Source organism: Salminus brasiliensis, chromosome 6 (assembly GCF_030463535.1).
Source record: "Salminus brasiliensis chromosome 6, fSalBra1.hap2, whole genome shotgun sequence".
NCBI classification, from domain to species: Eukaryota; Metazoa; Chordata; class Actinopteri; order Characiformes; family Bryconidae; genus Salminus; species Salminus brasiliensis.
The window spans coordinates 35,460,786-35,488,373 of record NC_132883.1 but is presented as its reverse complement, the minus strand read 5'-3'; the positions used below and the strand labels follow the sequence as shown (position 1 = coordinate 35,488,373).

General features: G+C 40.3%; 1 protein-coding gene across 2 annotated transcripts in view; it reads right to left on the bottom strand.

Moving 5' to 3' along the window:
• Window positions 1-4,970: 4,970 nt before the first annotated feature.
• Window positions 4,971-27,588, bottom strand: part of fgd (faciogenital dysplasia) — an 89,338-nt gene continuing 66,720 nt past the window's right edge. For both annotated transcript variants that reach the window (XM_072682201.1, XM_072682202.1), the window contains 15 exons: window positions 27,347-27,433; window positions 22,176-22,312; window positions 20,685-20,841; window positions 19,282-19,420; window positions 15,541-15,599; window positions 13,826-13,972; window positions 13,606-13,698; window positions 13,440-13,519; window positions 13,116-13,146; window positions 12,597-12,707; window positions 11,072-11,122; window positions 10,736-10,837; window positions 10,344-10,478; window positions 8,104-8,244; window positions 4,971-6,267 (listed from right to left, as the gene is read on the bottom strand). In XM_072682201.1, coding sequence (XP_072538302.1) covers window positions 6,028-6,267; window positions 8,104-8,244; window positions 10,344-10,478; window positions 10,736-10,837; window positions 11,072-11,122; window positions 12,597-12,707; window positions 13,116-13,146; window positions 13,440-13,519; window positions 13,606-13,698; window positions 13,826-13,972; window positions 15,541-15,599; window positions 19,282-19,420; window positions 20,685-20,841; window positions 22,176-22,312; window positions 27,347-27,433 — 1,710 coding nt within the window. In that variant the 3' untranslated portion in view covers window positions 4,971-6,027. The remainder of the gene's footprint in view (window positions 6,268-8,103; window positions 8,245-10,343; window positions 10,479-10,735; window positions 10,838-11,071; window positions 11,123-12,596; window positions 12,708-13,115; window positions 13,147-13,439; window positions 13,520-13,605; window positions 13,699-13,825; window positions 13,973-15,540; window positions 15,600-19,281; window positions 19,421-20,684; window positions 20,842-22,175; window positions 22,313-27,346; window positions 27,434-27,588) is intronic.

The following is a 27,588-nucleotide window of genomic DNA, read 5'->3' as shown; positions in this document are numbered from 1 at the left end:
AGAAACAACTAGAAATGACTCAGGCAGTTTGCATTGCTTTGCATGTAGTTACTGATTAGAAATCCTAAGGGTGTAATTAAAGTCACGAAGCATAAGGGCTTAAAATGTAGCAAATGTATTAGTGTGTAGAATCAGCACTTTCTGTGTGTTGCTGTGTTTTATGTTTATTTGCATAACATGCTCAATGGGTTCAATATGGGGCAGGGTTTGGAAACATCAATAAAAATGAAAAAAAAAAATGTAAATAAAAATAGGGGGGAAAATGCATGTCTACCTATTTTTGGATGCATTATTTTGCAGCATCAATTTGGATTGGTAAGTGCTTTGTTAGACTAATCAGACTAATACAAACATGTGATTAATGTGAGGCATGCCCCTATGTGTGACACAAACAGTTAGATCACACACATCAAATAAATATGACAACAGCATTGATGAATCATTCTAGTGAAATGAAAGGGCAAGTGACTCCGAACGGACTTTGCTATAACAGCCTAGCTAAAAAGGGAAAGGCGGAAGGTAGCACAGACATGAGGGTACCCTAAAAAACCCAGAGATCATTGCCTCTCTGCCTCATCAGTAACACATCTAAGAAAACAAGTAAAAGCAGTAGGACGAGAGCACCGACATCTCAGTTAACTGGATATCTCTATGTCCGTCAACCTCCTGATCTACACCTTAATAGTGTCTTAACAATTACCAAAAAATGTACTAAGCAAGCCCACTTTTCAGCCTAGACTTGAAGATGTTTCTGAGTCCTGAACAATCACTGGAAGACTGTTCCAGAGCTGGAGGGCTTTGCATAAAAAAGCTTTCCCCCTGTGGTAGCTTCCATAATTCTGGGTACTACTACTAAGGACACTTATTTGATAAATCTGACAGTAGGTCAAATGACTGTAATGGAAACAAATGATCACTGACATGTTCCCTAGTTAATCTACCCACAATCTTCCACTTCAGATTACGCAGTTGCAGAAAATCTAACACAAGCATAGACACATAACAGGAGCGGATGGAACAGTGATTGCAAAACCCAGGGAAACAGAAAGTTTATGCATGTGTCCTTAGCTTTCTCACTCATTGGGTAAGTCTGATACATTCATTTGATGGAAAGCACAGTATGTCGATTATGCCAAACAAAAGTTCAAGGCCTCTTGGTACGAGATAGGTTCCTCTTTTGAGTCTAGGTTCCTCTCAATGTTTATTCCTCTCGATCTGAGGGAGTTTTCCCTTGCCACTTTGGCCACCAGCTTTCTTAAAAGATGCTTGGACCCGGATCTCTGTAAAGCTGTGACATTCATTGTAAAAAATAAATTAATGAATGAATCAATCAATCAATCAATTTGAATTCAATTGAACTTTCAGCACCACTGAATGAATATTCATGTAAAAATACTCGAGTGGGTGTATGTGTTTTATGTATGCATGTTTTATACCAAATCTAGGCTGTACATGAGCGAGCCCATTGGGCACATGGTCAGTTTCACCAAATGGACTCAGTCCTATTTAGCACAGTTACCATGGCAACAATTCATTTAGACTGGCAGGATTTCTGTCATCTGCCGTTTGGGCTTCCGCAGTGCATTACAGGGTTACAGATGTCACTCCAACCGGATTTATCTACTTATCAGAATAAACCCACGCACCCACAGAGCATGCATTCGTGGGTATTATAAAGAGCATTAGCATTTATGTACAACTAAATAGAATACAGTCAAACCGCTGAGCTAACCGAATAACTGATTTCATAAAGAAATAACATCCAGACAGGTGAGAGAAAGACAGAGTGAACAGCGGTGCCCCAGATGTTCTGCTGTCCTTGTCTCTCTGACCTAGTGACCACGCTGTAGGGAAATGCTCCATCACATTGCTAAATACAGCAGCAAACGGCACCCAGAGACAAACAGCATCTGGATCACCCCATTAACCTTCAACAGGAACAGACACCATGGATGCAACCTACAAATAACCTCTGCACAAACCCGCAAAAAGATATAATAGACCCAATATATAATTCCAGTATTTAAGGTTGGTTAAAAGTCGATCAAAATGATTTGCGCTGTTTGTACCACGTGTGCCACGAGTATTTCACTTTTTAACCAAAACGGGCCAATTCCTAAAACCCGAGAACCACAATGCAGTCCTGGGTCATAATATTTACACCTCCAAAAATAGGCCTTTCACAAAAATTACATTATCGGCTTATTGTACAACATACGGATACAACTTCAGTCATTTTTGCCGACCTCAATATTGCCCATTGTGTTTACCTAGTGAGTAGAGCCCATTCACATCAATGAGGTGGCATGTCTACTTTATTTAAAAACAGTGTTTTATTTATGTAGGACATTTTTATATTCCAATTCCAATGTCTGAATATTGTTACTAACTGAATGTTTATTGCTCTTTAAGGGTGTAATTGTATCTATTATATTTTAATAATATAATAATATATTGTCCAAGGAAACAAAAATATTTATCCTAACAGGCCTACCCCAAAACTGACACAAGCAGCACATCACCGCCAGACATTTTTAAAAGGAAAATAGGTTGCCACCTGACCGGCTAACATCTTTCACAATCTCCTGTCTCCAAACTCTGCTCCCTCGAAAACAACCCTGATTACCCCAGAAAAGAGCTAAACACAGAGCAAAAGAGGAACTCAAAAGCACTGCGTGAGAAAGGCAAACCCTGGGCAGTGAACCAGTATCTGTGCAAGGCTAAAAGCTAACAGTCTCGGATATTGTTAGACTTAGAACTAAAAACTAAATACAAAAAGTAATAACAATGTTCTCGTTACAGTGCTAAAAGCTACAAAGTTACGTAATAGTAAGCTTTACAGCTCCTGACAGCCGATTAGCTGCCCTTTTATTCCACAAATCCCCCGTAAACAGAAACAAGCATGCAATTTCTGCAGTTTATGGTCACTGAAAAGAGAGCTTTTCAAAAACGCTCTCCATGGGGAGATTTTTTCTGAATGGACCTCAAAAAGCTCATTACTCCCTATATAGTGAACTAGCTAGCACTACAGAAGATTTTGACATATGAATAAACACGAATACTGTTCTATTATAAATATATTAGCCTCCTATTAGCCTTGTATGGTTACCAAGTGGCTAACCAAAATCACATACTTATTATTTATACATTAAAAAACTCAATAAATGTGTCCTACAGCACCTTTAACTTTTTTTCATTAAAGGGACATTTCTGTTTCTAAAACTAGCTTTTAATGCTGTTCATCACAATGCTGTATATACATATCCATACATAACATCCCTCACTAACTAATCATCACAAACACCAGTGCAGATATTCTTACTGTAGTCTAAAGTGTGCTTCTGCATTTCTCTGGAGGATTTTAGCGATGTAAAAAGGAGACAACCTAAACCTCACATGTAACAGGAACTTTACCCATATCCTGCAAAACACACCTTACAGTCACACCCCACTAGGCAGACACAGACTGTGACACCATGTGTGTGTTTACCAGCTGTATCTTTTCTCAAAAATTCTCAAGAAAAGAAAACCAGTGTGATGACGCACGGAGAGCAGAGCAAAAATATCAAATAAAAACTACAAATAATATTTTGGGTAATCAGTATTGAAGTTCACAGTCATAGAACATGAACTAGCTCTGTATGAAGTCTGAAAATAACACTTTGCTCCAGGAATAACCGAGCAGATGGTTGAGTCGATCTGTGGTCATTTGATGTTACATGAACAATCTACTTTTAAAAAGGGCCCAGATCATTCATACGGTTTTATTATTATTGTAAGATGCACAATTTGAGGTTCACTCCTCTGTCCACACAATCCTTATACACAAACCAAGCTTTAAAAACATTGTTACGAATTCTTTTGTTTTTGTAATGTGCCTATTTAAGCCCACAAAAATATCTAAGATATGAAGGTAACTTATATATCGCCACCATCATGCAAAAACTTTGTATCTCTATTTTGCTGGTTTTTTTTACTTTTGTTCCATTGCAAATATATATATATAATTTATACATTAAAAACAGCTTTTTTGAGTATTTGTAGAATTTTGAGTATTTGTAGACTGAGCCATCATCAAAATCAGCTGTGACTGAACGAATGGTCTGAATGGGGGGTTTCTACATTGAACTGCCACAGGCCCAACCTGATTAAATAATAATAATAATAATAATAATAATGAAAGTTAAAAATCAGAATATCGCTGCTGTCCAATGAAAAACATGTATCTCCATTTTTGCTCGTTTTTAGTTTTCTTCATAGTTCAAACCCTGCAGCTGCTTCTGTACACTGTGTGAATAATTCTGAATGAATGAACCAGCAAAAAAGCTCAAAATAACTTGGAATAAACTCTTATTTTACGTTGACTTCCATTTAGAGTTTAGACACCATTTTGGAGATACAAGTTTTGAATGAAATTGTATGGAATATTATTAAGTAGTAATTTTATCTAGACAGTTGTGCTTGTTTTTAAATGATGCCCCACAAAGAGAATAAGACCAGAATTTCACCAGATACATCTGTTATTTCTCACCTAAAACATTAAAAGATCTCCATAAAGATACAATAAATATAAATAAATAACCAAATATAAATGATCATATTCATTTGCTTTAACATCTTGGAACAGTAAATGCTGTCTAAAGGTGCAGTACAGCTACATGCCAGTTACTAACTGCTGTCTTTTGTCTGCTAGTTTCGTTTCTGTATGCTTGCTTAGAAATGTCATCGTATCCGTTCCTTTCAGCATTTACCACATCTCCAGTACTGCAACAGTCAGAACAACAATTGCGCGCACACACACAAACACACACAATGTTCACAGTTAATTTAAGACAACCTGTGATCCACAGAACTGTACATGTAGGTGACAAACGTCCAATGTTGGGTTCCTATCTACACCAACCATTTACAGTCATATGGGGAAAAAAAGACAACAGTAGAATAATGATACAAAATGCTCACATAAAACATGAAGACCAGATATTCTTTTATTCATGATACGGTAGACACGTTTTCCTTTTGTGAACATTTCTTGTTTAAAACAAACAAAAACCAAAAAAACAGGTTGAATTAATACTGGTTCTGTCGCCACTGTGGGTTAAAATCAGCATCGACCGAGAAGATGGGTTCACCTAATATTTTTTTTTAGCATGACATAAATATGGTACATTCCAAGCACATTGGGATCCATCTTCAAACTGTCTCACTTAAGTGAAACCTAAAGGGGGGAGGCAGAGCTTACAGTACTTAAGAGTACAGTATCGTTTCTACGGGTAACAATACTAGTAGATACACAGCGGACGAGGAGGCTGAGGGGGGAAAAATATACCTGGTGATTTGAAGGGCCACAGAAAAAACAAAAGCATTGAGAATTGAGAAGAGCGATCAAGGAAATGACGGTGGTGAAATTAGACTCGCTGGGTGGCCTGCCACATCTGTTTGTCTTATTTAAAAAGGAGTTTCCTCTTTCGTGAGCATGAACTACAAAAGGAGGCTACAAAACCACAGAAGCAGAACGGTGCAGGCAGTGGGAGGAACAAAACAAATGAAGAAACTATCTGCATCTGAGACAGTACTCAAACACAAGTGACTGGTGAATTAATGCTTCACAAATAAGAACACCATTTACAGGAAATCTATAAAAAAAAAGAGGGAGGAAAAATTAATCATAAAAACATCCATCCTTATAATATTTCATAAAAATCCACAACAACTTCATCTATTATGTTACAAATGGACACAGAACTTCAATGGAAAATGGGAGAACAGTGCATCAGAGGAAGGAAAACCCCACGGGGTACAACAGTGGCATAGGTGAACTGAACGGGGCGTATGTGTCTGTGTTTTGTGCCTTCGTGAATGGAGGAAGTAAAAGAGGTGACGAACTGAAATATTTCTTAAAAGAAGAAAAAAAAGTGCTGAGGGTACGTGAATTCAAGTAATAAAGTTCTATACAAAAAAAAGTGGCTCAGCAGCCGGAGGAGTGGAGGGGTGGCGATGCGGCTCAGCTGTCCTCGATGGGTTGTCTCATTGGCTCTTCCGGTGTTCTGTCACGCCGACTGACATCTCCGAGGTCTCTCCTTTCGTGGCATAAGAAAGAAGCTCCACCCATTTACCCATTAATTCCAAATCCTGAGCGCTGAAGAGCAACGAGTGCTGGGAGTTGCTGAGCCTGAATATGTGCTTGCCTTCTGACTTTTCTGACGGAGGCAATGATGTGCTGACTTCATAACCGGGTAGAGGGATCGTCCGGGCACCACGCACATCCTGATGGACGATAAAAGAGACCAATAGTCAGACATAAAGCAAACCCTTACCCTCATTTTCAAAAAAATACTAGCTACTAACAACAAAAGGAACAATAAGTTCCTTTATAAATACTGATACATATCCAAAATAAATCAGATATGTATCAGTATTGGTTGAGTTTCAGCCAAGATATGAAATTTGCGATTAGCTGATATGTCTCCAACTTAGCTGATCCCAAAAGCCAATCAGATCATATTCACGAGTTCCTTGTTTAATCGCTAGATGGAACAATGGAGCAAGTGCCCGGCTGCGGCAGCTCACTAGAGTCAGTGTTGTACTTTGCTCCTTGTGCTGTATTTAGAAGTCCAGCGTTTTTTACTGTATCTAACGCTAACTCAATTGAAGGGTGGGTGATACAGTGAATTTTTAATATGAATATTTAAAGATAATTTCACAATACAGGATATTTCTGACAATATTTTGAAGAAATTGCTATTCACATTCTCCCCCATACTGAGTACAGTGATTAAATTCAAAATATGCTGCACTTCATCTAATTAAGCAGCACTAATTACACTCTCTGTAATAAAATGTGGAGCTGGTCAGTGTTCTCTAAGCACTGACGATATCCATGATGTGCTCGCTTGTATCATAATAGAAAGTTATTTTGATAAAATATCTTCAGACTCATACAGTTGTAAAATGTGCAAAACTAACATGTCTTGTGAAGGAAGCAAAGTACAAACTTCTAACATCACTAACTGGATACCCCTTTCCATCACTTATCACTCAACCCAGCACGAACAGTGGGTAGCAGAACACCACTAACCACACAAAACAGCAAACAGTGCAGACCACATTTAACAACCACCAAGAGTACAGCAGCAACAGACAGAAAGTTCTAAGAATTGCATGATAAGTGTAGTTCTGTATAGACTCGTAAAGCTGGTGCTCGGAGTTTAACAGTGTTTTATATGTGGTTGATTCCAAAAGGTAAAGTGCATTTTATCTTGAGAGACACACCAAGTTATCATGGAAAGGTTAATGTGGCATCCAGCCATGCCCTTCATCAGTACTGGACCCAATAAACACTGATCTGAACAGATCTTTATTTAATATCCACCTGCACATATGCATATTGAACATGTATGAATTCAAATGAAAGGAGTCAGGTGAGTGAGGTCAGAACGTGCCTGGAAAATACCTTATCCAAAAAGAAATAAAGAAATAAAATAAAATAAAGCACATCTTTTAAAATAATGATCCAAAAAAAAGAGAAATTTGTGGATATAAATGGATATATAAACTAATATCTAATGGAATTACTGTGGTCAGTATTTTCTTAGTTTTCCAGCTTTCCGAGTGTGCTATCGTACAGTTTGAGAGCTGGTCATAAAACAGACACAGACCAGACACCAGTACATTTTGTAAAGTGTGTGTGTGTGTGTCTGTTTGGATCAAGCTTTACTGAGTATAATGCATATGCAGCAAAACTGGGGAAAAACCACTCCTCTAATCCAGTCTATAATCCTAATCTACCGTTGCTATGGCAGTATGAAGGGGTAGGATTATTTTGTATTTTTTCACTTCATTTTTCTTTTTTTTTGCATTTGTACAAAAATAAGGTACTAATTTTCCACACAAGCCAACAAAGAAATAGAGAGAAACAAACAAAGCAGGAGTTAGGGTGAAAGAAGGAGATGTGTGAGGCAGGGCTAAAGCGAGAGGAGAGAGAGAGTGAGCCGGCCTAAGATGTCCCGACACACCAGCCAGGAGGTCAAGAGGACAGAGTCAGGGAAATCCATCTGACCTCAATCTCCTCAAAGGAACAGACAGGTACAACACACACTCTACCTGACTGCCGGTCTGCAGGTACAGCACTAGCGGCTCTGCTTTTGTTATAGCCACCCAGGTCTTAGTCCAGTTCTTCCCTTTCTCTTGAACCAAAAGCTGGCTGCACAGAACACAACTGTCACCCGTCAATGAGAGCTGCTTCTGCAAAACACACACACACACAAACACACACATTGTGGTTAGGTGCATAATACCAGTGCAATAACCAGTGTACGGTCTTATACATTTGTGTATCAGCTTGTGGTCTGCACATGTTACAACCCCATGAGCAAGTCTGTACAGAAAATGTTGGTGCTACAAAAGGTTTTTTGAGCAATGTTAGTGAAGAACCGCTTTTGGAACCATTTCCTCTATGGCATCACCCATACACCCAGGGTGTGAGTGTGTGTGTGTATATAAGTGTGCAAAACAGGATTAATGGTCAGGGTATTATCGGTTCATAGTGCATGTCCTGCTCCTATATCACAGGACTGTGTAACTGAGTGAGAGTGCACTCAGTCAGAGATGCAGCAGGTATGTGTCGGTGTGTGTGGCCCATGGAACCACGGGGGTGAGCTGGCATCTGACTTAAAACGTTTCAAACCTTTGGGGTGATTTCCCACAGTTTTCAGTCAGAGTTCATGCTGGCTTTACTTGGAAGTTCAAAAAAATTCCACTTTCCCAAACTGCATGCACTACTGCCCGACAGTCACAAAAAGATCAGTGAAGGAACCAAGCAAAATCTCCATTTCAGCTGACCGATTTGACAAAATTTTAAATCTCCATGACAAGAGTCCAGTTTAATAAAAGCATCTTAGGAAACGTTCACACAGCAGAAAAAGTGGCCCAAATCCAAGTTCCTCACCAAATCCGATGTTTTATAGGCTGGTCACACCATCTTTTCAGTGTGACCTATATCTGACATTTGTCTGAACAGTTTGCGCTCCTTAACTGAAGTGCATGCTCAAAAAAGCAATGCTTCACCCAACGCTTCAAGTTTCGGTTTCATCTTCGCCAGCATCACAGGGGCTATCAAGAAGTTCTATTGGCTGACGACTGGGCTCATCACAGAGTAGGTGTTCAAGCTTGTGTAACAAAGGCACGTTATTCGGCACGGCCTCTTCTTTGCTTTGAGCCCTTCGTTTCTTTAAATCCCGCCACTAAAAAAAAACCCCTCACTGCGGTCATTCTTTGTTCTTTCTCCTCGACTTAGTCGTACTGCTGTGTATCGGACATGTATCGGATTTCGAAAGTGACCCAAATCGGTACTGAAAAAGTGAGAGTGTGTTTTCTGTTGTTCACACTGCTACACAGATAAAATACCACATCACATATGACAAAAAAAGATCAGATTTGGACCACTTTTACTTGCAGTGTGACTGCAGCCTTAGTATTAAGATCATCTTGACTAGTAGAGAGTAACCAAATTGCACTGCATAATTTCTATTTACCCTAATCATTTCAATCTACACAAGTCCCTTTTAGACACTTTGTGCATCATCAACCATGAAAAACCTTGTATTCGAACAGACCAACAGAAATGCTCCAAAATGAAATCAAATCTTTTTACTTTGACTTCCATTGAAAGTTTAATAAAAAATTGTGCCTTCTCCTGTAAAACTGGCATTTAGGAGACAGATTTTTCGTATAACAACAACTGAATTGAACACTGAACTAAATATCAAGCAAATGCAAATGAACTTTGCTAATATACTTTTTATTAAATAGATTCTACAACATTTAGCCCCTAATTAAACCTAAATCTATTCCCATTCCACGGTCATGTTAACCATAACAGTGTTAATGGAAGTTCTCAAAATAAAGACTTAAAATGACAATTATAATTTGAACCTTCAGACAGACTTTGCACAGGTTAATACTGATCTGTTTTATATGATTACTAGACTACCTTTTATGTTACAGAAGTCCTGGCCTTGTGCAATTCACCAAAGCTCGTCTAATTACATGTTCAAGAAAAAGTGCTTTGACATCTGTCTATCTGCCAAATGCTCTTCCTCACAGGGAAATGATGGCAAATATCAATAGCACAATTTTATTTAATATTTTACCCCAACACTTACTGAGTTGGGTGTGTGCAATATATGCATTTCGTCTGCATGCGTCTGCATTAAAAGCATACAGCAGTTTTACAGTTTTCTGTGAATGTATAGTGTGTTCACACCCCCTACACGGTTGAATTGTTTACCAGAAACTGAATATAATAAAATGACTGATTTAGGTTTTGGTCTGAGGCTTCTCACCTCTACAGCTGTTTTTTTCTTTGGTTCAGCACTGCTCCCTGGTGTCCCTTCAGACGCTTGCACCGCCTCATAACACTGCTTACACATGCGGGTGTTTTTGCTCTCCGACACCTTGGAGCATTTACCACAGATAGCCTACAGGGGGCAGAAGAGACCAGAGAAAAGGCCTTCAGATGAAAGACAAATGTTAAAACGTGGAACAAGGCAGCAATTTCTACTACAGTAGAGGGCCTTGTACTAGATAAATATACTGACTGTATCAAAAAAATACAGTATTAACTATCAGTATTGCTGTTTGATGGATGGACTGATTTCATGTAAACTTAAAACAGGACCTGTTGAACTGACAACACACAGTCATCTATCACAGATGCGAACACAAACACACTCACCGCTCCACAGCTCTTGCAGTGATGCTTGCGCTTGGTGAAATTGAAGGTTTCACTGCAGCCTTTACAAGTCTCCTTCTCTTTGTCTCGCTTCTTTGAACTCCTCTAAAGAACAGACAAATACATGCATTATACGGCTTCACAAAAGTTCACCCTAATGCAGGCCTCTAATAATATTCCAAAACAGATGAAGAATGCAAGGACTACGCTACAGCCAGTCTTAACATAGCCTTAGTCATGTGCTTTCAGTCATTTGGTGATCAAGAATTTCATCCATTGCCTTTATAAGGTGCTGAGAAGAGTGTGCGAGTGAGTGTGCTTTGCAGGTATGCCTCTTACCCTTTCATGCACCCCTCCATCTGAATCTACAGACGTATTATTCCAAAAACCCTGTGTAAAGACAGAAACACCAAGTTTATGACTGTGATATAATAATACATGGCAATATACTAGTAATGCAGACAAAGGGATAAAATACTTGTGTGTATTGGGGCATGCCACTATGAGGAGGGGGATAGCTCTGTTTCTAACTGTGCGTAAAACCAGCAAAAGAATAAATATATACATTTGGCAAATTGGCCACCAATCACTGATGATCTGATGGAGAAGTTTGTTGATGGTGAAATCTGAATTGTTTAATTGTTGATCACATCATTGGATTCGAATCATCACCACAATGCCCCTGTTGTTTGTTAGTTTTACCAAGGTCCAGAGATTCATTTGGTGTATGTGTGTGTGTGTATATATATATATATATATGTGTGTGTGTGTTAGTGTGTATATATGTGTGTGTGAACATGAAAAGCCACCCGGAAGACCTGCAGATTATGATTGGATCACTCAAACCACATTTGGAGGTGGTCAGAGACGGATCTCGTCCACATTTAATAAAAGCGTAAACGAAATGCGCTTTCTGTGATCGGATTTTGTCAGGCAAGCGAAAATATGTCTGTTAAAAAAAAACATACACGCTCTATATTCTTCTCTATCTCTTGTGTTTGTGTGCTCGCGATAGAAGAGAGCAGTATTACAGAGTTTGTTCCCCTGCAGTTCAAACAGTCCTTCACATTTTCAAACAGAGGCGTTAGAGGAACGCAAGAACCATCTATTGTTCCATTGTGTTGTAGAACCACCACTGTTTCTCTAAACCATTCACAGTCTCCCGAAGCAGGACAGTTTTGATGAGAAACCGTTGGTTACAGGAAGTAAAACAAAAATGAGGTTGGTGTGCCTTTTACACAGGACAGTAATGCCGGATCTCATCTGGTCAGGCTGTGGACGTATTTTAATGACAAGTGTAAACAGAATCCGGTCAAAGCAGATCCAGTAGATCCAGATACAAAACACATGTTGATGCTTTATGTAAAAACGGCCCGTAGAAACAGACAAAGGCGGACAGACAGATAGAACCAGAGAGAGATGAATAGAGAGAGACAGACAGACACATTCAGCCCCCTAGGCTGCAAGAGTGGCCATTCTGTGGTTCTCCTTGACTCATCTGACACTGACGCGATTGTATGTGTGTGTGTGTGTGTGTGTGTGTGTGTGTGTGAGTGAGAGAGAGAGAGAGCATGTCTGTCTGTACACAAGTGTTAGTAAGATCGTAAAGGCTTTCAGGATTTTAGATCAGCTGACCTGGACCTCAACAAATCATTTCTAGTAAACAGAAAAAGAGCACTGTGGACAATGATAGAAAAACTGATGGAGTCCAAAAAGAATAAATACATAATAAAACAATGAACGACTGGTATAGGAATAGATTAACATGCACCAAAACAAGTGCACACCCAATACTCAACCCTGGGTGAGCTGTAACGGCCCAGTCATACAGAGGAAGGAAAAGAGCAACAAATGGATATTTTACCGGTGAGTCTGGGATGCTCATGTGGTCCTCATCACGAGACAAGGAACTGTTGAAGGCTTTATTAAACGTCTCACTGTTCTGTTTATGCTTCTCTATGGTAGCCCAGATCACCTACGATAAGGGGGGGTGGGGGGGAGAGAGAGGGAGAGAGAGAGATTTGAGTTTTTAATTGAGCAGAAGGACAAAGCCACTTTGTATAGCAGTCAGCTCAACTGTCTCTTGTATTCCCATACAAAACACACCACAAAGCTTCTGTGTGTGTGTGTGTCTGTCTGTGTGTGAGTTGTCTATGCAAGACAAAATGGGTTTTTGTGTGAGCTTATTTTAATGTCCTAAGAAATTTTCTATTACGGCTCTAATGAGCTTGTCTTTGTGTGTCTCTGCATGTCCATTATGTGTGTCTCATGGACTCTTAAGTACTGTACATTCCAGTGGTTTCACAAAACCACTCACAGCACACTCATCTTAGCCAACCGTAATCCATCTAGCTAGCCTTTTCCTACAGTTCAGTCAGCATACCTGTATCCAGTCCTCTTTTTCTTCAGCAGTTCTGTGAAATGAGAACAAATAAGATGGTAAAACAAGTCTTATTATTTTTTTCCCTATTTTGTGTGTCAGATTTTTCCCCTTTTCTCCCAATTTGGTGCTGCCAACACTACGAGGGTAAGGACTTCTCCGATACACATAAAGCCAGGCACCACCTCTTGTCGACCCACAGCTGGATCTTGCCCCACACCTCAGTCCAAAGTGACACTTTAAAAGGATCATGCTATTCGTTCTTATTTTTAGTATATTATTTAAACTCTGATACACAAACACACACATATGAACACATGCACACACCTGGCCTGCAGCTCGAGGGAACGCTGCTTGCCAATGATGGTAAAAGTGTGGGGAAGGTTCTGCTTCACATTCTCCTGAACCTGAGGTGGAAAGAAATCATTAGTTCCCACACACAGTCCCACATGCAATCACACGGCAATCGATTCTCTCCATCACACAGCTTTACCTCCATTCCTGCAATGTCGATTCTTTCTCTGACGCTAAACTTCTGCCCAATCAGTCTCAACTTGGGCACGCAATACAGCAACATGTTATTGAACTGTGGAGAGAACACATACACACACTCATAGATAATGTGACACATACTGACAATTATGAGAACGATTTAGTGATGGAACACCATGAGAGAGTCATGATCTGGCTAACTGAAAAAAACACACACTCACCAGGTAGAGATATCGGTCTTGAGCAGTGCCATTCTTAGCAGACATCTTCTTTATATGGCCCTCTTTGATGAGTTCGTTAGCTGGATTAACAATGTCTTCCTCACCACCCAATCGCTCGTGCACCTCCAAAAGCTTGTGCATCTTCTCCTGCACACCCAAGACACATGATATTAATAGCTAATATAAGGCTTTCTGGCAGCAAGGTATAGAAAAATGACCTAGATTATACATTAGCAAAAGTATAGCCCAAATGTCTCCGAAAGTGTAGCTAATCAAACATAAAACACACTACTTTTGGTATATTCTCATGAACAAATACTGTCTAAATAAAAAATCTAAATAAAAGGACTCCAAAAGGTTTGATAGTAAGCTTCAAGAGCTGTCAGCTAAATGAATGATGTCCAAGCTAAATTTATGAAATCTTCAAACCTTGTGTTAGCCACCATGGGCTCCTGTAAACGGTCTACATAGTTTTCAATGTTACTAATAAATGGCAGTTCAGGGGAACGAGAACAAGATGACACCTGAAAAACCAAGACAACTCTTAGAGAGAACTGCTTGTATGCTGGCAGGACAGGCAAATCAATATGAAATCCATAAGAACCTGAAGAAGGATTTAGGAAACCTGACCTGTGACGTCATAACAGATTTTAAAGTTTGAAACATGCTATAAAACACCTATACAAGCCAAATGAGTTCTGGAAACAAGTGCTGTGGACTGATGAAGCCAAAATAGAGCTCTTTGGCCATAACCAGCAAAGGCATGTTTTGAGGGAAAAAACTTCTTGAAAAGAAAACACTGTGCTAACTGTAAACCGTAGGGATGAACATATCTACGGTTGTTTATCTGGCAGTGGAATTGGAGGGAAGAATGGATTCCACAAATTACCAGCGAATCCTAAATGCAAATGCATGTCAAAGCATCTGTTAAAAGACTAAAGCTGAAAACAGGATGGATAAGGATCCAAAGCATCGCTTAGAATCCACAGTGAGCTACCTAAAAAGGCACAAACCTAAGCATTTGGAATGGCGCTTCCAGTTCCCTGGCCTAAACATTATATAACATATGTGGATAGATCCTGACGCCTCAGCAGTATGTCAGAATCAGGGGCCTTCCCCAAAGAAGAGTGAAAAATGCAAACTACACAAGAACAAGAACTGAAAGACTTATAGCAGCTACAAAAACTGTTTGCAAGCTGTGATTTCTGCTGTCGCTGCCTCTATGGTGTCCCAACACAGGCCACAGTGATTATTAATACTATGCATTAGCATTTACTAAATATATATTATGTTATATTGTTCATTAGCTACAGAGGCTGTGTTTACTACTCCTTAATAAAAGAACATGCCCAAACATCACTTCACATTCACTACAGATTCCACCTCAAATAACTATTGCTCATTTTATAGAAAAGCTTCTTTTGGTACATGCTCATGAATAACTTTGTATTCTTTGATATTCTTTTATTAAAAAATGAAAAACAAAACAAGGCTAAGGACCACTCAAACAACAGAGAAAACTATTAATGACGAGGGAAACCCAACCACAGAGAACGCAAAAGAGAGAAGAGTGAAGAATGTGAACGACAAATGTGAACACATTTGCCTAAGCGACCTATTATCTGTCAACATAGACAGGAAGTGGAAACAATGCATCCTGTCTGACAGACATAGACCAGCACGCCGGGGGGGAGGGGAGAACAAGTTACACTTACCATCTTCCTGATGGCAGCATTAGAGTGGTTAGCAGCTGTGGCGATCAAATCCAGAGCTTCTGAAAGACAGAGAGACAACGAAAACGTCAACACACACACACACACACACACACACACACACACACACACACACCACAGTGTACTTAAGACTGCGGAAAGGATTAAGGTGTCTGAATGGTTTATGGCTGTTTCAAAATGGTTAGCTTTAAAATGTTAACATTAGAAGAATTTTGGTCTGTAACACACACACACACACACACACACATACTTTAAGGTTTAAAAAAACGAGGATGAAAACACTTCAACACCACCTGGACGATTTGACAGGAGACACACAGACATATACTTCTGTAAACAAAGTGAAAGATACACTGATGAAATGACCTTTAAAGGGCCTAGGAATAAATGGTTTTAAAAAAACGTACACACACAGACACACACACAGACACACACACAGACATTACACCTTGATATTTGGGGTATTTTGATCTTATACATTGAACAAAAATATAAACGCTACACTTGTGTTTTCTCTTCCAATTTTTCATGAGCTGAACTTAAAAGATCTTGCAAAGCAGCAAAGAACTCAGAAACAAAAAGACTTTTTCTATGCACACAAAAGACCTTTTCCTCTCAAAAGTGTTCAAAAAGTTGTCTAAATCTGTGTTAGTGAGGACTTCTCCCTTTTGCAAAGATAATCCATCAACCTCACAGGTGTGGCACATTAAGATGCTGATTAGACAGCATGATTATTTCCCAGGTGTGCTAGGCTGGCCATAGTAAAAGGCCACTCACATGGGGCCGTTCTTTATTATGCTGCAACACAAGGTGATGGTCGTGGATAAATGGAACAAAAGGGCCTCAGGATCTCACCACGGTATCTCAGTACACTCAAAACGTCATCAATAAAATGCACCAGTGTTCGTTGTCCATAACATACACCTGTCCATACCATAACCCCACCGCCACCATGGGCCACTCGATTCACAACGTTGGCATCAGCAAACCGCTCACCCACAGGACTCCAAACACGCAGTCTGCTATCTGCCCTGTATCGTGGAACCGGGATTCATCCGTGAAGAGAACACCTCTCAAACGTGCCATACGCCGCCAAATGTGAGCATTTGCCCACTCAAGTCGGTTACGACGATAAACTACATTCAGATGGAGAACCCGAGGAGGACAACAATGAGCTTCCCTGACAGTCTGACAGTTTGTGCAGAAATATTTTGGTCATGAAAACGGACTGTTGCAGCAGCTGTCCGGGTGGCTGGTCTCGGACGATCTTGGAGGTGAGCATCTGGAGGTCCTGGGCTGGTGTGGCTACACGTGGTCTGTGGTTGTGAGGCCAGTTGGATGTACTGCCAAATTCTCTGAAATGCCTTTGGCTTCGATTCACGGGTAACAGCTCTGGTGAACATTCCTGCAGTCAGCATGCCAATTACATGCTCCCTTAAATCTTGCGACATCTGTGGCATTGTGCTATGTGATAAAACTGCACATTTTAGAGTGGCCTTTTACTGTGACCAGCCTAAGGCGCACCTGTGCAATGATCACACTGTCTAATCAGCATCTTAATGTGCCACACCTGTGAGTTGGATGGATTATCTCAGCAAAGAAGATGTGCTCACTAACGCAGATTTAGACATTAATTTGTGAACAATATTTTAGAGAAAAAGACATTGTGTGTGCACAGAAAAAGTCTTAGATCTTTGAAGTCAGTTCTAATAAGCCTTTCTGCATTAAAGGGTTAATATAATACAGATATATGCATATATTTCATATATAAGCAGAAAATACAAATCATCTACCAACACGTCCTGGTTTAGACATGTATACTGTCTTCTAAACTTCTATCACGATTTTCTCTGCAGTGCACTGACCGACTTATTTAAGTCACACATTCATACATCACATGTTTTAGGTCTCAAGTCTTTATCTTTATCTTTGCATCTCGAGCCAAGTGTCAAGACAAGACACATATAAACCAAGTCAAAACCATGGCATGCCGATATCTATGTTAAACAAGCCACTTCTCTGACAAAATAATAATTTGATCAGTAAAAAACAGTTATTAAGTTATTAATATTTGATTAGCTGTTTTATAACCCCCTCTGCTAACAGGTGTATACAATCAAGCACATCGCCATGCAGTCTCCACACTGGCAATGAAAGGGGTCATACTGAAGAGCTGTCAAAAGAAGCAACAGTATGCTTCTCCAACATTCAGTTTGTGAAATTATTGCCCTGACCCGGTCAACTGTAAGTGCAGTTATTGTGAAATGGAAGCTACCCCTGGAAACAACATCAGCACAAGAAAAGTGCAACAGGGGTTTCACGAAATGGGTTTCCATGACCGAACAGCTGCACATTAGTTTAAGATCATTGCACAATGCTAAACATCAGCTGGAGTGATGTAAAGCATGTCACCACAAGACTCGGGAGCAGGGAAATCTGAAATCTAGACTGCACAGTGCCAACAGTGTTACACACTTATGCGCTTCCAACTTTGTGGCAACTGTTTGGGGAAGGCCATTTGCTGATCCAGCATGACTGTGGCCCGTGCACAAAACCAGGTGCATGAAGACAAGTTTGGTGGCCTGCATAGAGCCCTGACCTCAACCCCAGTACAAGTCTTAGGGATGAATGGGATCTCCAACAAGTTTGTATAGGTGTGATGGTCAGGTGTCCACATACATTTGGCTATGTAGTGTCTATTATGCTAACTAGGAAGCTATTTATTGAGTATTTAAGTTCTTACTTAAGTGACTTACTATGTTATTAACTAGGCATTTTTTTATAAAAACAACTAAGATTTAATTGGTTGATTGTTTTTTTGATATTAAATAACCAAAATACTTTATACTTTTACTACAAAAAAAGGTTAAGGCATTGGCTTGTGTTGACAAACATTAACTGCTATAGGGCTAACCTATTTAATGTTAGCTAATTTGGTGCTAGTTAAAGCTACTTATACTATTCACACATAATAATGCAAGCAGTAGATCCATCTGCCATTACAAGTGTGGTGACATTTTTGACTTGCATGAAAGGGGGGGGGCTGGGACTTCAACACTCTAAATCAACACTCTGAGAAGTGTCCAATTTCGTCATCAGACTAAAATCTATTCATCTTGGAATGGACAAATGACTGGATACATGACGAGAAACCTACATAGTAAACACTGCTGGAGTTTTTATCAAGTAGACCAAGTCCCAAGTCATGTACCTTCAAAATAAAAGCCAGGTAGGTCTCAACCAAATGTCAAGTGACCACCTTGGTATGCAATGAAGGCAACCTGTATGCAAAAGTGACAAGTATTGTTCAAAATTTAACATATTAAGAGGGGGGGGGGATGCATAAAAGCCAAACTGTAAAAAAGGTTGACGACACATTTTATAAGCTTTGTTATATTTTATAGTTAATGTTAAATTTAAAAAATCAATAGTAATTGTCCCCTAAAATAATCAGATAATTGTCAGAATTATGTTTGTTTCCTATAGATAACACTACTTTTTTCATTCAGAAAATCAACAGGCAAAATGAACTAGGGTATCCAAAAGTATGCCTACATCTGTATCTGTAGTGAGTAGATGAGTGTGCTTTGCAATTTAAAGGGATGTGACACGAGAAAGAGGAAGTGTGGAGTGTTGTAAAGGCTGAAAATGATCCCAAACACGCGCACACACATGCACCGCTGTTGCTTAAACGGACAGTAATTCATGCGTAGATAAACTTACTCTCTGCATCCTTCCTATCTGGTGCGTCATTGGGCAGTTTCTTCAGGTAGTCTTTGAGGAGCAGCTCGTAACGAGGGATGCGCTGCACCGGCTCCAGCATGTGATGCTGCAACGTCAAGTTACCGCACACATCTTGCTTCTGTACAACACAGATAGACAGACAAAACAAGTAAAAAAAAAAATCACTGAGTATCCATCAACAGAAAGAATGTGTAAGAGGGAACTATATCCAGATTACAAATGAGAACCCCAGGATCCCTGCAAGCGAGTTTTACACTCTCACTTGTAACACTGTTTAAAACAGTTGGAAAATAAGTTGGAAAAGCTCCAACACACTCTTAAAAATAAAAGGTGCTACAAAGGAGTCTGTAAGTGATGACATAGAAGAACCATGCTTCTTTTTTCAGTTAATTAAAGATCTGTCTTTGTAACAGCTAAAAGAACCTTTTCATTAAGTAAATGTTTGTTAAACCTTTACAAGCTACTTTACATATCTCTATTATAAAGGGTTTTTTAAAGAACCAAAAATGATTCTTCTATGTCATCACTCATAGAAGCCTTTGAAGAACCTTTATATTTAAGAGTGCAGATTCACATAAAACAAACAAACACAAAAAACACTGGGTTCTCCTAAAACATCTATACTCAGGTACCTTCACTCCAGGCCTGGGGACTCCCTGCCCTACATAGTTTTGAGCATTTGCTGCCTCAATAAACTTGTTTAAACATTAAGGACTTGGTATCTTCCTCGTGGAGTAGATTAGGTTGGTTGTGGCAGGAAATACTTACGAATGTGTAAATCAGGAGGTTCTAAGGATTGAAGTTGAGAACCAATGCAAACTATGCAAATCTATGTTCAGGAAAGCAGCAGTTTAATTACATTATGGGTTGGATTCCTGGACAGGTGTTACACCTAGTTCTGGACTACATAGTATCTGAATGGAAATTCAGAGAAGGAAAGGTAAATATATTCCAGGACTCCTGGCTTGATCCCTTACCAGGAAACTGACCTAAACAGGGACCAAGCTGACTAAAAAGCTTTAAAGCAGTTAAAGAAGAAAGACTTGCAGACCAGCATAACTGGAAACTAAAGCTAAAATAGTCTACACTTCACACTTACCGAACTTAAAATAAGGAATTCGGCAAAATTTTAATAAAAAGTATTCTAAAAAATCATATGTCAAAATATCAAAAATGTGTATTGTCATACAATATTTTTGCAGTATTACACCCCCACCCATACTTGTCCTTCAACACATTTTGATATATATCTTTTTTGTTTATTGTAAATACACACTTTTTACTATGTTGTTTTGAATCCTTAATTAATCAAAAATCAACTTACAAACTACAATCTTGGCCCGTTCCCTGGCTAATAAACAAACGCACACACAGACTCTGACCTGGATATTCTGGACCACACTTTTGAACTGGGTTGACCTTTGTGTCCATGTGCTGACCAACTCCATGGCACGGTCAAAGTTTTTCACATACTCTCCATACATCTTCATAAACGGAGCCAACTTCTGCAGGATATCCCCTATACGTGGATTTGAGTTCCTGTAAGGCATTTACAAACGTAGAAATATAAATATACAAGCAAAGACATGCTAAAATACATAAAACACATGACTTGCACTCCATCTATCTTCCGTTTATACACAAGTCCATTGTGAAAACCTGGAACTGATACAGTACATCAATTTACCAGCCATACACACAAGTTCCGCCCCCTTTAAACCTCCTCTACTGGCCAGCTGTCTCATCTATCACACAGACAGACACGCACAGCCCAGTGCAAAACATACTTCTGCACCAGAAAAGGAAGTTGCCTATAGCGTGTAACACACAGAGAATGTCAATCATTCACTGACAGACATTGCCCGGACATTCCCCTCTTAAACTGATAACATCAGTATCTGTCAAACACCTCACAAGATCACAAAGCACTCACCAAAGCAACATTTCTGAGGGAAAAACCTGCTGTGAATGGAAGTGACTGGTCACCAATCAGTACTTGGAAAATGACCATACGTTAGCAAGTTGGCCAGACTATTCCTTCAAAATGGTTGAAGGTTTGTTTGTGTGTTATCCGGTCCGGTTTTGATCTTTTGTTCCTTTGTTGTGGATCAATGTCTGTAGTGTGGGGTCATTTTACAGCGGGAAAAGTAGCTTGGCTTTCGTCTAAATGTGAGCATGTTAAAACTTTGCACTGTATATTGACGCTAGTGCACTTTTAGTGTTTCTCCTACTGCTTAGGGGAGCATTATGTACGGCTTCACCTGCATTTACGGAGCATAATTCACTTTTACACTGCTGGTGTGAATACAAATCAACAGCGCATGAATCCCCACACATTGACTATTTATAACAAATAGGATTCAGGTTGCTCAGAATGAAGTATTTACAGTATGTACAGTTACATAGTGCAGCAGCAGTTTTCTGGGCCCAGAGTGTCAATGACAGATGCCACTCATCCCTTACAAACCAGTGTACCATGTGTAAAGCTGTTACTCTACGATACATAGAAATGGCTACATAGTGTTCTATTAAAGCAGATTGTTGCTGGTTAAGAACTGGTATAAATGGAGCAAGAATAAAAGCAGCTACATCATGCATGTATAATATGTTAGAAGCCACATTAAACCCACTATAAAATTGAAATACTAGTCCAAAATGCTACATTGTAGTAGTATATTTAGTATATCTAACTTAAGTCATGTGTCTGCATCATCTAATATAGACTGCATCTGATCAATACTGGTTGACTACTTAACATTAAATTGCTCAGACCAGATTGACAGGCAAAACATAATTAAATAAATAAAATAAAAATTTAAATCATCCCAAAACTACAAATTTGATTTGTGGAGAGAAAGAGAAAAAGTTCTAACCACTCTTGTGTAATTCGTGTCTGTAGCTCCGGCAGCAGAAATTGATGATGGAAGCAGTAGATGGAGGAGATGTTGGAGAAGATGCCAGTGATCACGTCAGCAGGAATGCCTGCCTCTGTCAACTTGGTACAGAACACCTACGGGGAGCGAAAGAGAAACATGCTTATCCTAATGTTTTAATGTGAGTAGGAAGGTATTACAAGAGAGACCGGGATACATTAAAGAGTTAAAAAATAAACATAATACACATGTTTATATATACAGAACGAGATTTTTCACGATACACAATATTTATCACGATACATGTAAACACTCTAAAAACATCAGTATCAATGGATTCTTATAAATTACTATTTAGAAACTCTCCCATACTGAACAGTGATTTTTATTCAACATCTGCTGTACTTCTAATTAAACCAGTCTGATCACATTGTTAGTAATGAAACCTGTAGCTGACCAGTGTTTATTAAGCACTAACGGCATCCTCAATATGCTTAGAAAAGCATACTGTTCTCGTGTTAACAAAAAATTGATCATGATACAATAAGAAATATCATCATATTGCCTAGCTTCACACTAATGCTTTTCATCAAACCACCATCATCCCTGTGCCTATTGTCCCTCCTCAATGACTACAGCCGCATTGCACCTACACCAATCACAAATTGCTGGGTTTTAATAAGGGCACATCAAAAAACAGCTCACCCACTCACTGGACCCCCCACAGTTTGCCCATCATCCCAACCGTTCTACAAATTATGCCATTTCCACCACACTCCAGCAGTAAAGACACTCATGTCAGAATGCTGTTCACTTGGGTGCACCGACCCTTGGCTGCACTGACCCTCTGCAACTGGGTCCTGTATTTTATGACTGAGACATCAATCAGTCAGGATTCGTAGCAGCATCTCTATCAACACCATGCTGAGCACCGGTCCTCCAGAGGGCTGTGTGCTCAGTCCACTGCTGTTTCCCCTCTACTGACTCATGACTGTACTGCAAAGTACAGCTCAAACCACATCATCAAGTTTGCTGATGAGACAATGGTGGTGGGCCTCATCAGCAAGAATGACAAGTCAGCATACAGAAGAGATGATTGTCGACTTCAGGAGGAGCCACCAGCTGAACATCAATGAATCTCCTGTGGAAATAGTATGGAGCACTGATTTTCTCTAACCTAACCTCAACACCAGCTCCTTAGCCAAGAGAACACAACTCATCTTTCCCCTCCCATTCTCACCATGTTCTACAGAGGGACTGTGGAGTGCATTTCTAAACAGCTGCATCACTGTCTGGTTTGACAACTGCAACATCTCTGACCGCAAGACCCTACAGAAAATAGCATGGGCAGCTGAGAAGATCATCAGAGTCTCTCTCCCTTCCATCATGGACATTTACACCACACGCTGCATCCGCAAAACACCAGCTCCTTAGCCAAGAGAAGACAGCTCATTTTCCTCTCCTATTCTCACCATGTTTTACCGAAGGGACTAAGGAAAGCATCCCGAACAGCTGCATCACTGTCTGGTTTGGCAACTGCAACATCTCTGACCGCAAGATCCTACAGCGAATATTATGGACAGCTGAGAAAATCATCAGTGGAGTCTCTCTCCCCTCCATCACTGAAATTTACATCACACGCTGCTTCCGTGAAACTACCAGCACTGTGGACGACCCCACCCATCCCTCGCACAGACTCTTTTTACTGCTGCTGTCTGGCAGAAGGTTCCAGAGCATCAACACCATCACTGCCAGAATCTGCAACAGCTTCTACCCCCAAGCCATCAGACTTCTCAAAACACATACACTGAACTGAGATCCCCTCACCTCACATACACTCCTACACATATACCTCACATGCATCTATAAACACTAACTCTATTCTCCACACATCTCTTTTGATGATCACACTTTTTACACTTACCAGAATACATTGCTAATGCTAATACACGAAAACACTGGACCTGTTTCTTGCCAACACAAAGGAGGCATACAACTTGTCACCTCTCCCTCCCCTTGGAAGATCTGATCACACTGATCACCCGTACAGTGAAGAAATGGTCTAAGGAGTCTGAGGAGGCTCTGAAGGACTGCTTCGAAACAACGGTGTGGAAAAGAACTGTGTGATCCTAATGGGGAGGACATTGACAACCTCACGCACTGCATTTCGGACTATGTCAACTTCTGTGTGGAAGACACTGTGCCCACCAGGACTGTTCAGTGTTTTTCCAACAACAAGCCATGGATTAATCCAGATATAAAGGCTCTCCTAAAAGCGAAAAAGATCTGGCCCCTTCAGATCTGGTGACAAGGATGAGCTGAAAGCTGTGCAGAGGGAACTGAGAAGGAAGATCAGGGAGGGGAAAGCCAGCTACAGGAAGAAACTGGATATACAGTTGCAGCAGAACAACATCAGGGGAGTTTGGAAAGGCCTTAAAACCATATCTGGCCACACAAAGTCCAACTCCCAGGTGGTGGGGGACCAAAAGGACCAAAATGATCTCAATCTATTTTTCAACAAATTTGATCAATCACCTAGCCCTCCCCCTACACAGACACCCCTGCAGTATCCCCACTCAGCAGCACTACCATCATGCTGCCCTCCCCCTTCTTCTTCTTCTCTCAGAACTTTTGGCTCACAATCATCATCATCATCATCCCCTAATGGCTCATCATCTGGCAGCATCAACCGCCCATTCACACATTCCAGCACCCAGCCCCCCTGCTCCAACCTGTCCTTCACAACAACCCAGGTGAGAAATGAGCTGAGGAAGATCAAGCCTAAGAAAGCTACAGGTCCTGATTGAATCAGTGCCAGGCTCTTCAAGTCCTGCGCAGGGTAGTTGAGCATATGTTCAACATGAGCCTGAAACTGGGAAGAGTACCACAGCTGTGGAAAACATCTTGTGTGGTACCTGTGCCCAAAACACAGCACCCAAAGGACCTAAACAGCTACAGGCCAGTGGCACTGACTTCCCATCTGATGAAGTCACTGGAGAGGCTGGTCCTCAACCACATCCGCCCTCTGGTGAGCCCATCCATGGACCCTCTTTAGTTCGCCTACCAGCCTGGTGTCGGGGTGGATGATGCTGTCATCTATCTTCTACACAGAGCTTTTTCTCACCTGGAGAAGCCTGGCTGTACTGTGAGGATCACCTTCTTCGATTTCTCCAGTGCTTTTAACACCATACAGCCAGGGCTTCTAAAGGACAAGTTGGGACATTGTGGAGTGGACAGTCACATGTCAAACTGGATACTGGACCTTTTTATTGAAAAACCCAATACTGCCCCATACTTTGATTATAAAAGGGTGTGAAATTCTAAGTTTGCTAATGGTTCCAGCGGAAAGGTGACGGACAGAAGTAGCTCAGAGTTTGACTTTCTATCTGTTCATGCCTGCAGGTCGGCATCAGTGCAATTAATGGAGAGCAGGTTTCTTTTCATAAGAGACCTTGATAAAAAAAAGTCGCAGTTGACATGATGAAGGCAGGGGGAATCGTCATAACCAGAGGCGTAGGCTACAGCATCTCAGAGAAAGCAAGGCTAGTGAAATGCTCAGGGTTCACAGTAGTGAGTATTCTACTGGCAGTGGACAGAGGTGGGACAAACTATGAACTGGGCACCCAAAGCTCATTGATGTGCAAAACCGTATCCACTGTTGTTTGCACCTGCAATAAAGAGGCCAGCATTGCAACTAGGAGGTCACTTGGTCCCATAAATCTGGTTTTCCTTTATGCACCGTTTATCTGTGGGATGTGTTGCAACAAGTTCGATCTGCAGTGGCTCCACCTCACATCATACAGGATTTAAAGGAACTGCTGCTAACATCTTGGTGCCAGATACCAAAGGGCACATTCGGAGTTGCTTATCAGACAGGTGCTCATAATGTGTTGACCCCTGAGTATAATGTATAATGTCTGCCCTTAAAAGCTCATGGTACAGCAAAAGGCCAATATCACAATAATGTTCAACAAGCAATATATTGTACAGCCAGACGCCTTGCATCATGTGTGAAACAGGACACAACAGTGTACAATTAATTCATTTCATGTGTGTAGAAATGACCAATCCCCAGTAAGGCTAAGGAATTTAGGTAAAGAGCTGAGTAGTTAAAGGGAAGAGGTAAAGGGTTCAGGGCTCAGCTGCGGTTTGGGTTAGAAACAAGGTCTCAGAAATGGACAACGGTAGAGGAAGTAGAATGTCTGAAACAGGAATTGGTGTGTGTGAAACAGACTCAGAGTTAACATATATTCTGTGTGTGAGAGACTGTGTTTGTGAAGATGCAAATCCATTTAAGTAGCCATGAACAGCATAATCAAATGAACTGGATATTTGGAGCAAACAGAAGGCAACTACAGTTATGGTTGGAAGTTTACATGCACTCGTTATTGGGCTTTAAATTACGTCTTTGCCCTGTTCTTATCTGGGGTAGAATCAGTGTACATCTTTCATAGTAAAGAGTTTGATACATTCAGGTGATTGTATATTTTTTAACCTGTATGTATGTTTGTGATCCCATATTGACTTTCATTATAAATTCAGTGGTTATAAATTCAAAGTTTTGTTTTTTAACTTGCCAAGGTCAAGGCCTCTTAACTTCCTGTTAGTAATCACGCTAGACTACAGTTGGTAGACTCTCTGTGCCCACATTAAAGGGTTTTGTTTGGCAGCAGTCATTGAACTGACCAACATACAGTACAATGGGAAAGTCCAAGGAGCTCAGTGTTCCAACAGGACAATGATCCCCAAACACACATCAAAGGTGGTGGTGCAATGGATAAAGCAAGCTAACACAAAGCTTTTTGAATATCCTTTTCAAAGTACTGACCTCAACCCTATGGAAAATGTGTGGACTGTGCATAAAGTCAAATTTAACTGAAAGGCATAAATTCTGCCAAGAAAAGTGGTCAAATATCCAACTAGAACTCTAGCAGGAGCTTGTTGACTGCTAACAAAAGCATCTGGTCATGGTGCAACTTGACCAGATGACCAAATGGATGACCAAAAAATAAAAACTGCACTAAATTCAGGTGTTTTTTTTCCTCTACTGAAGAAAATGAACAGCTCAAAGAAACCAGTGAAAGCTCAATATTACCATACTGACAGCCATGGTCAGTGTTCGTAAACTTCAGACCACAACTGTACATACATTGTGTGTTTGTGTGTGTTACCTGGTCCAGGAGGTTGAGTCTTTTGACATAAGCTTCCTCTGTATGGAGTAGCTCTTGGGCGATGTTGAACAGCTTCTGAGACTCCGACTGCAAGAGAGAGAGAAAGAGACTGTAAGTATATAATAAGTAATAATAATATGACCATGGTAAATAGGCACTGAATTAAACATGACACCATAAATTCTGGACACCATTTGCAAAGAAATTGTACCTACTAACAACCCAACTCCAGCACAGTTATG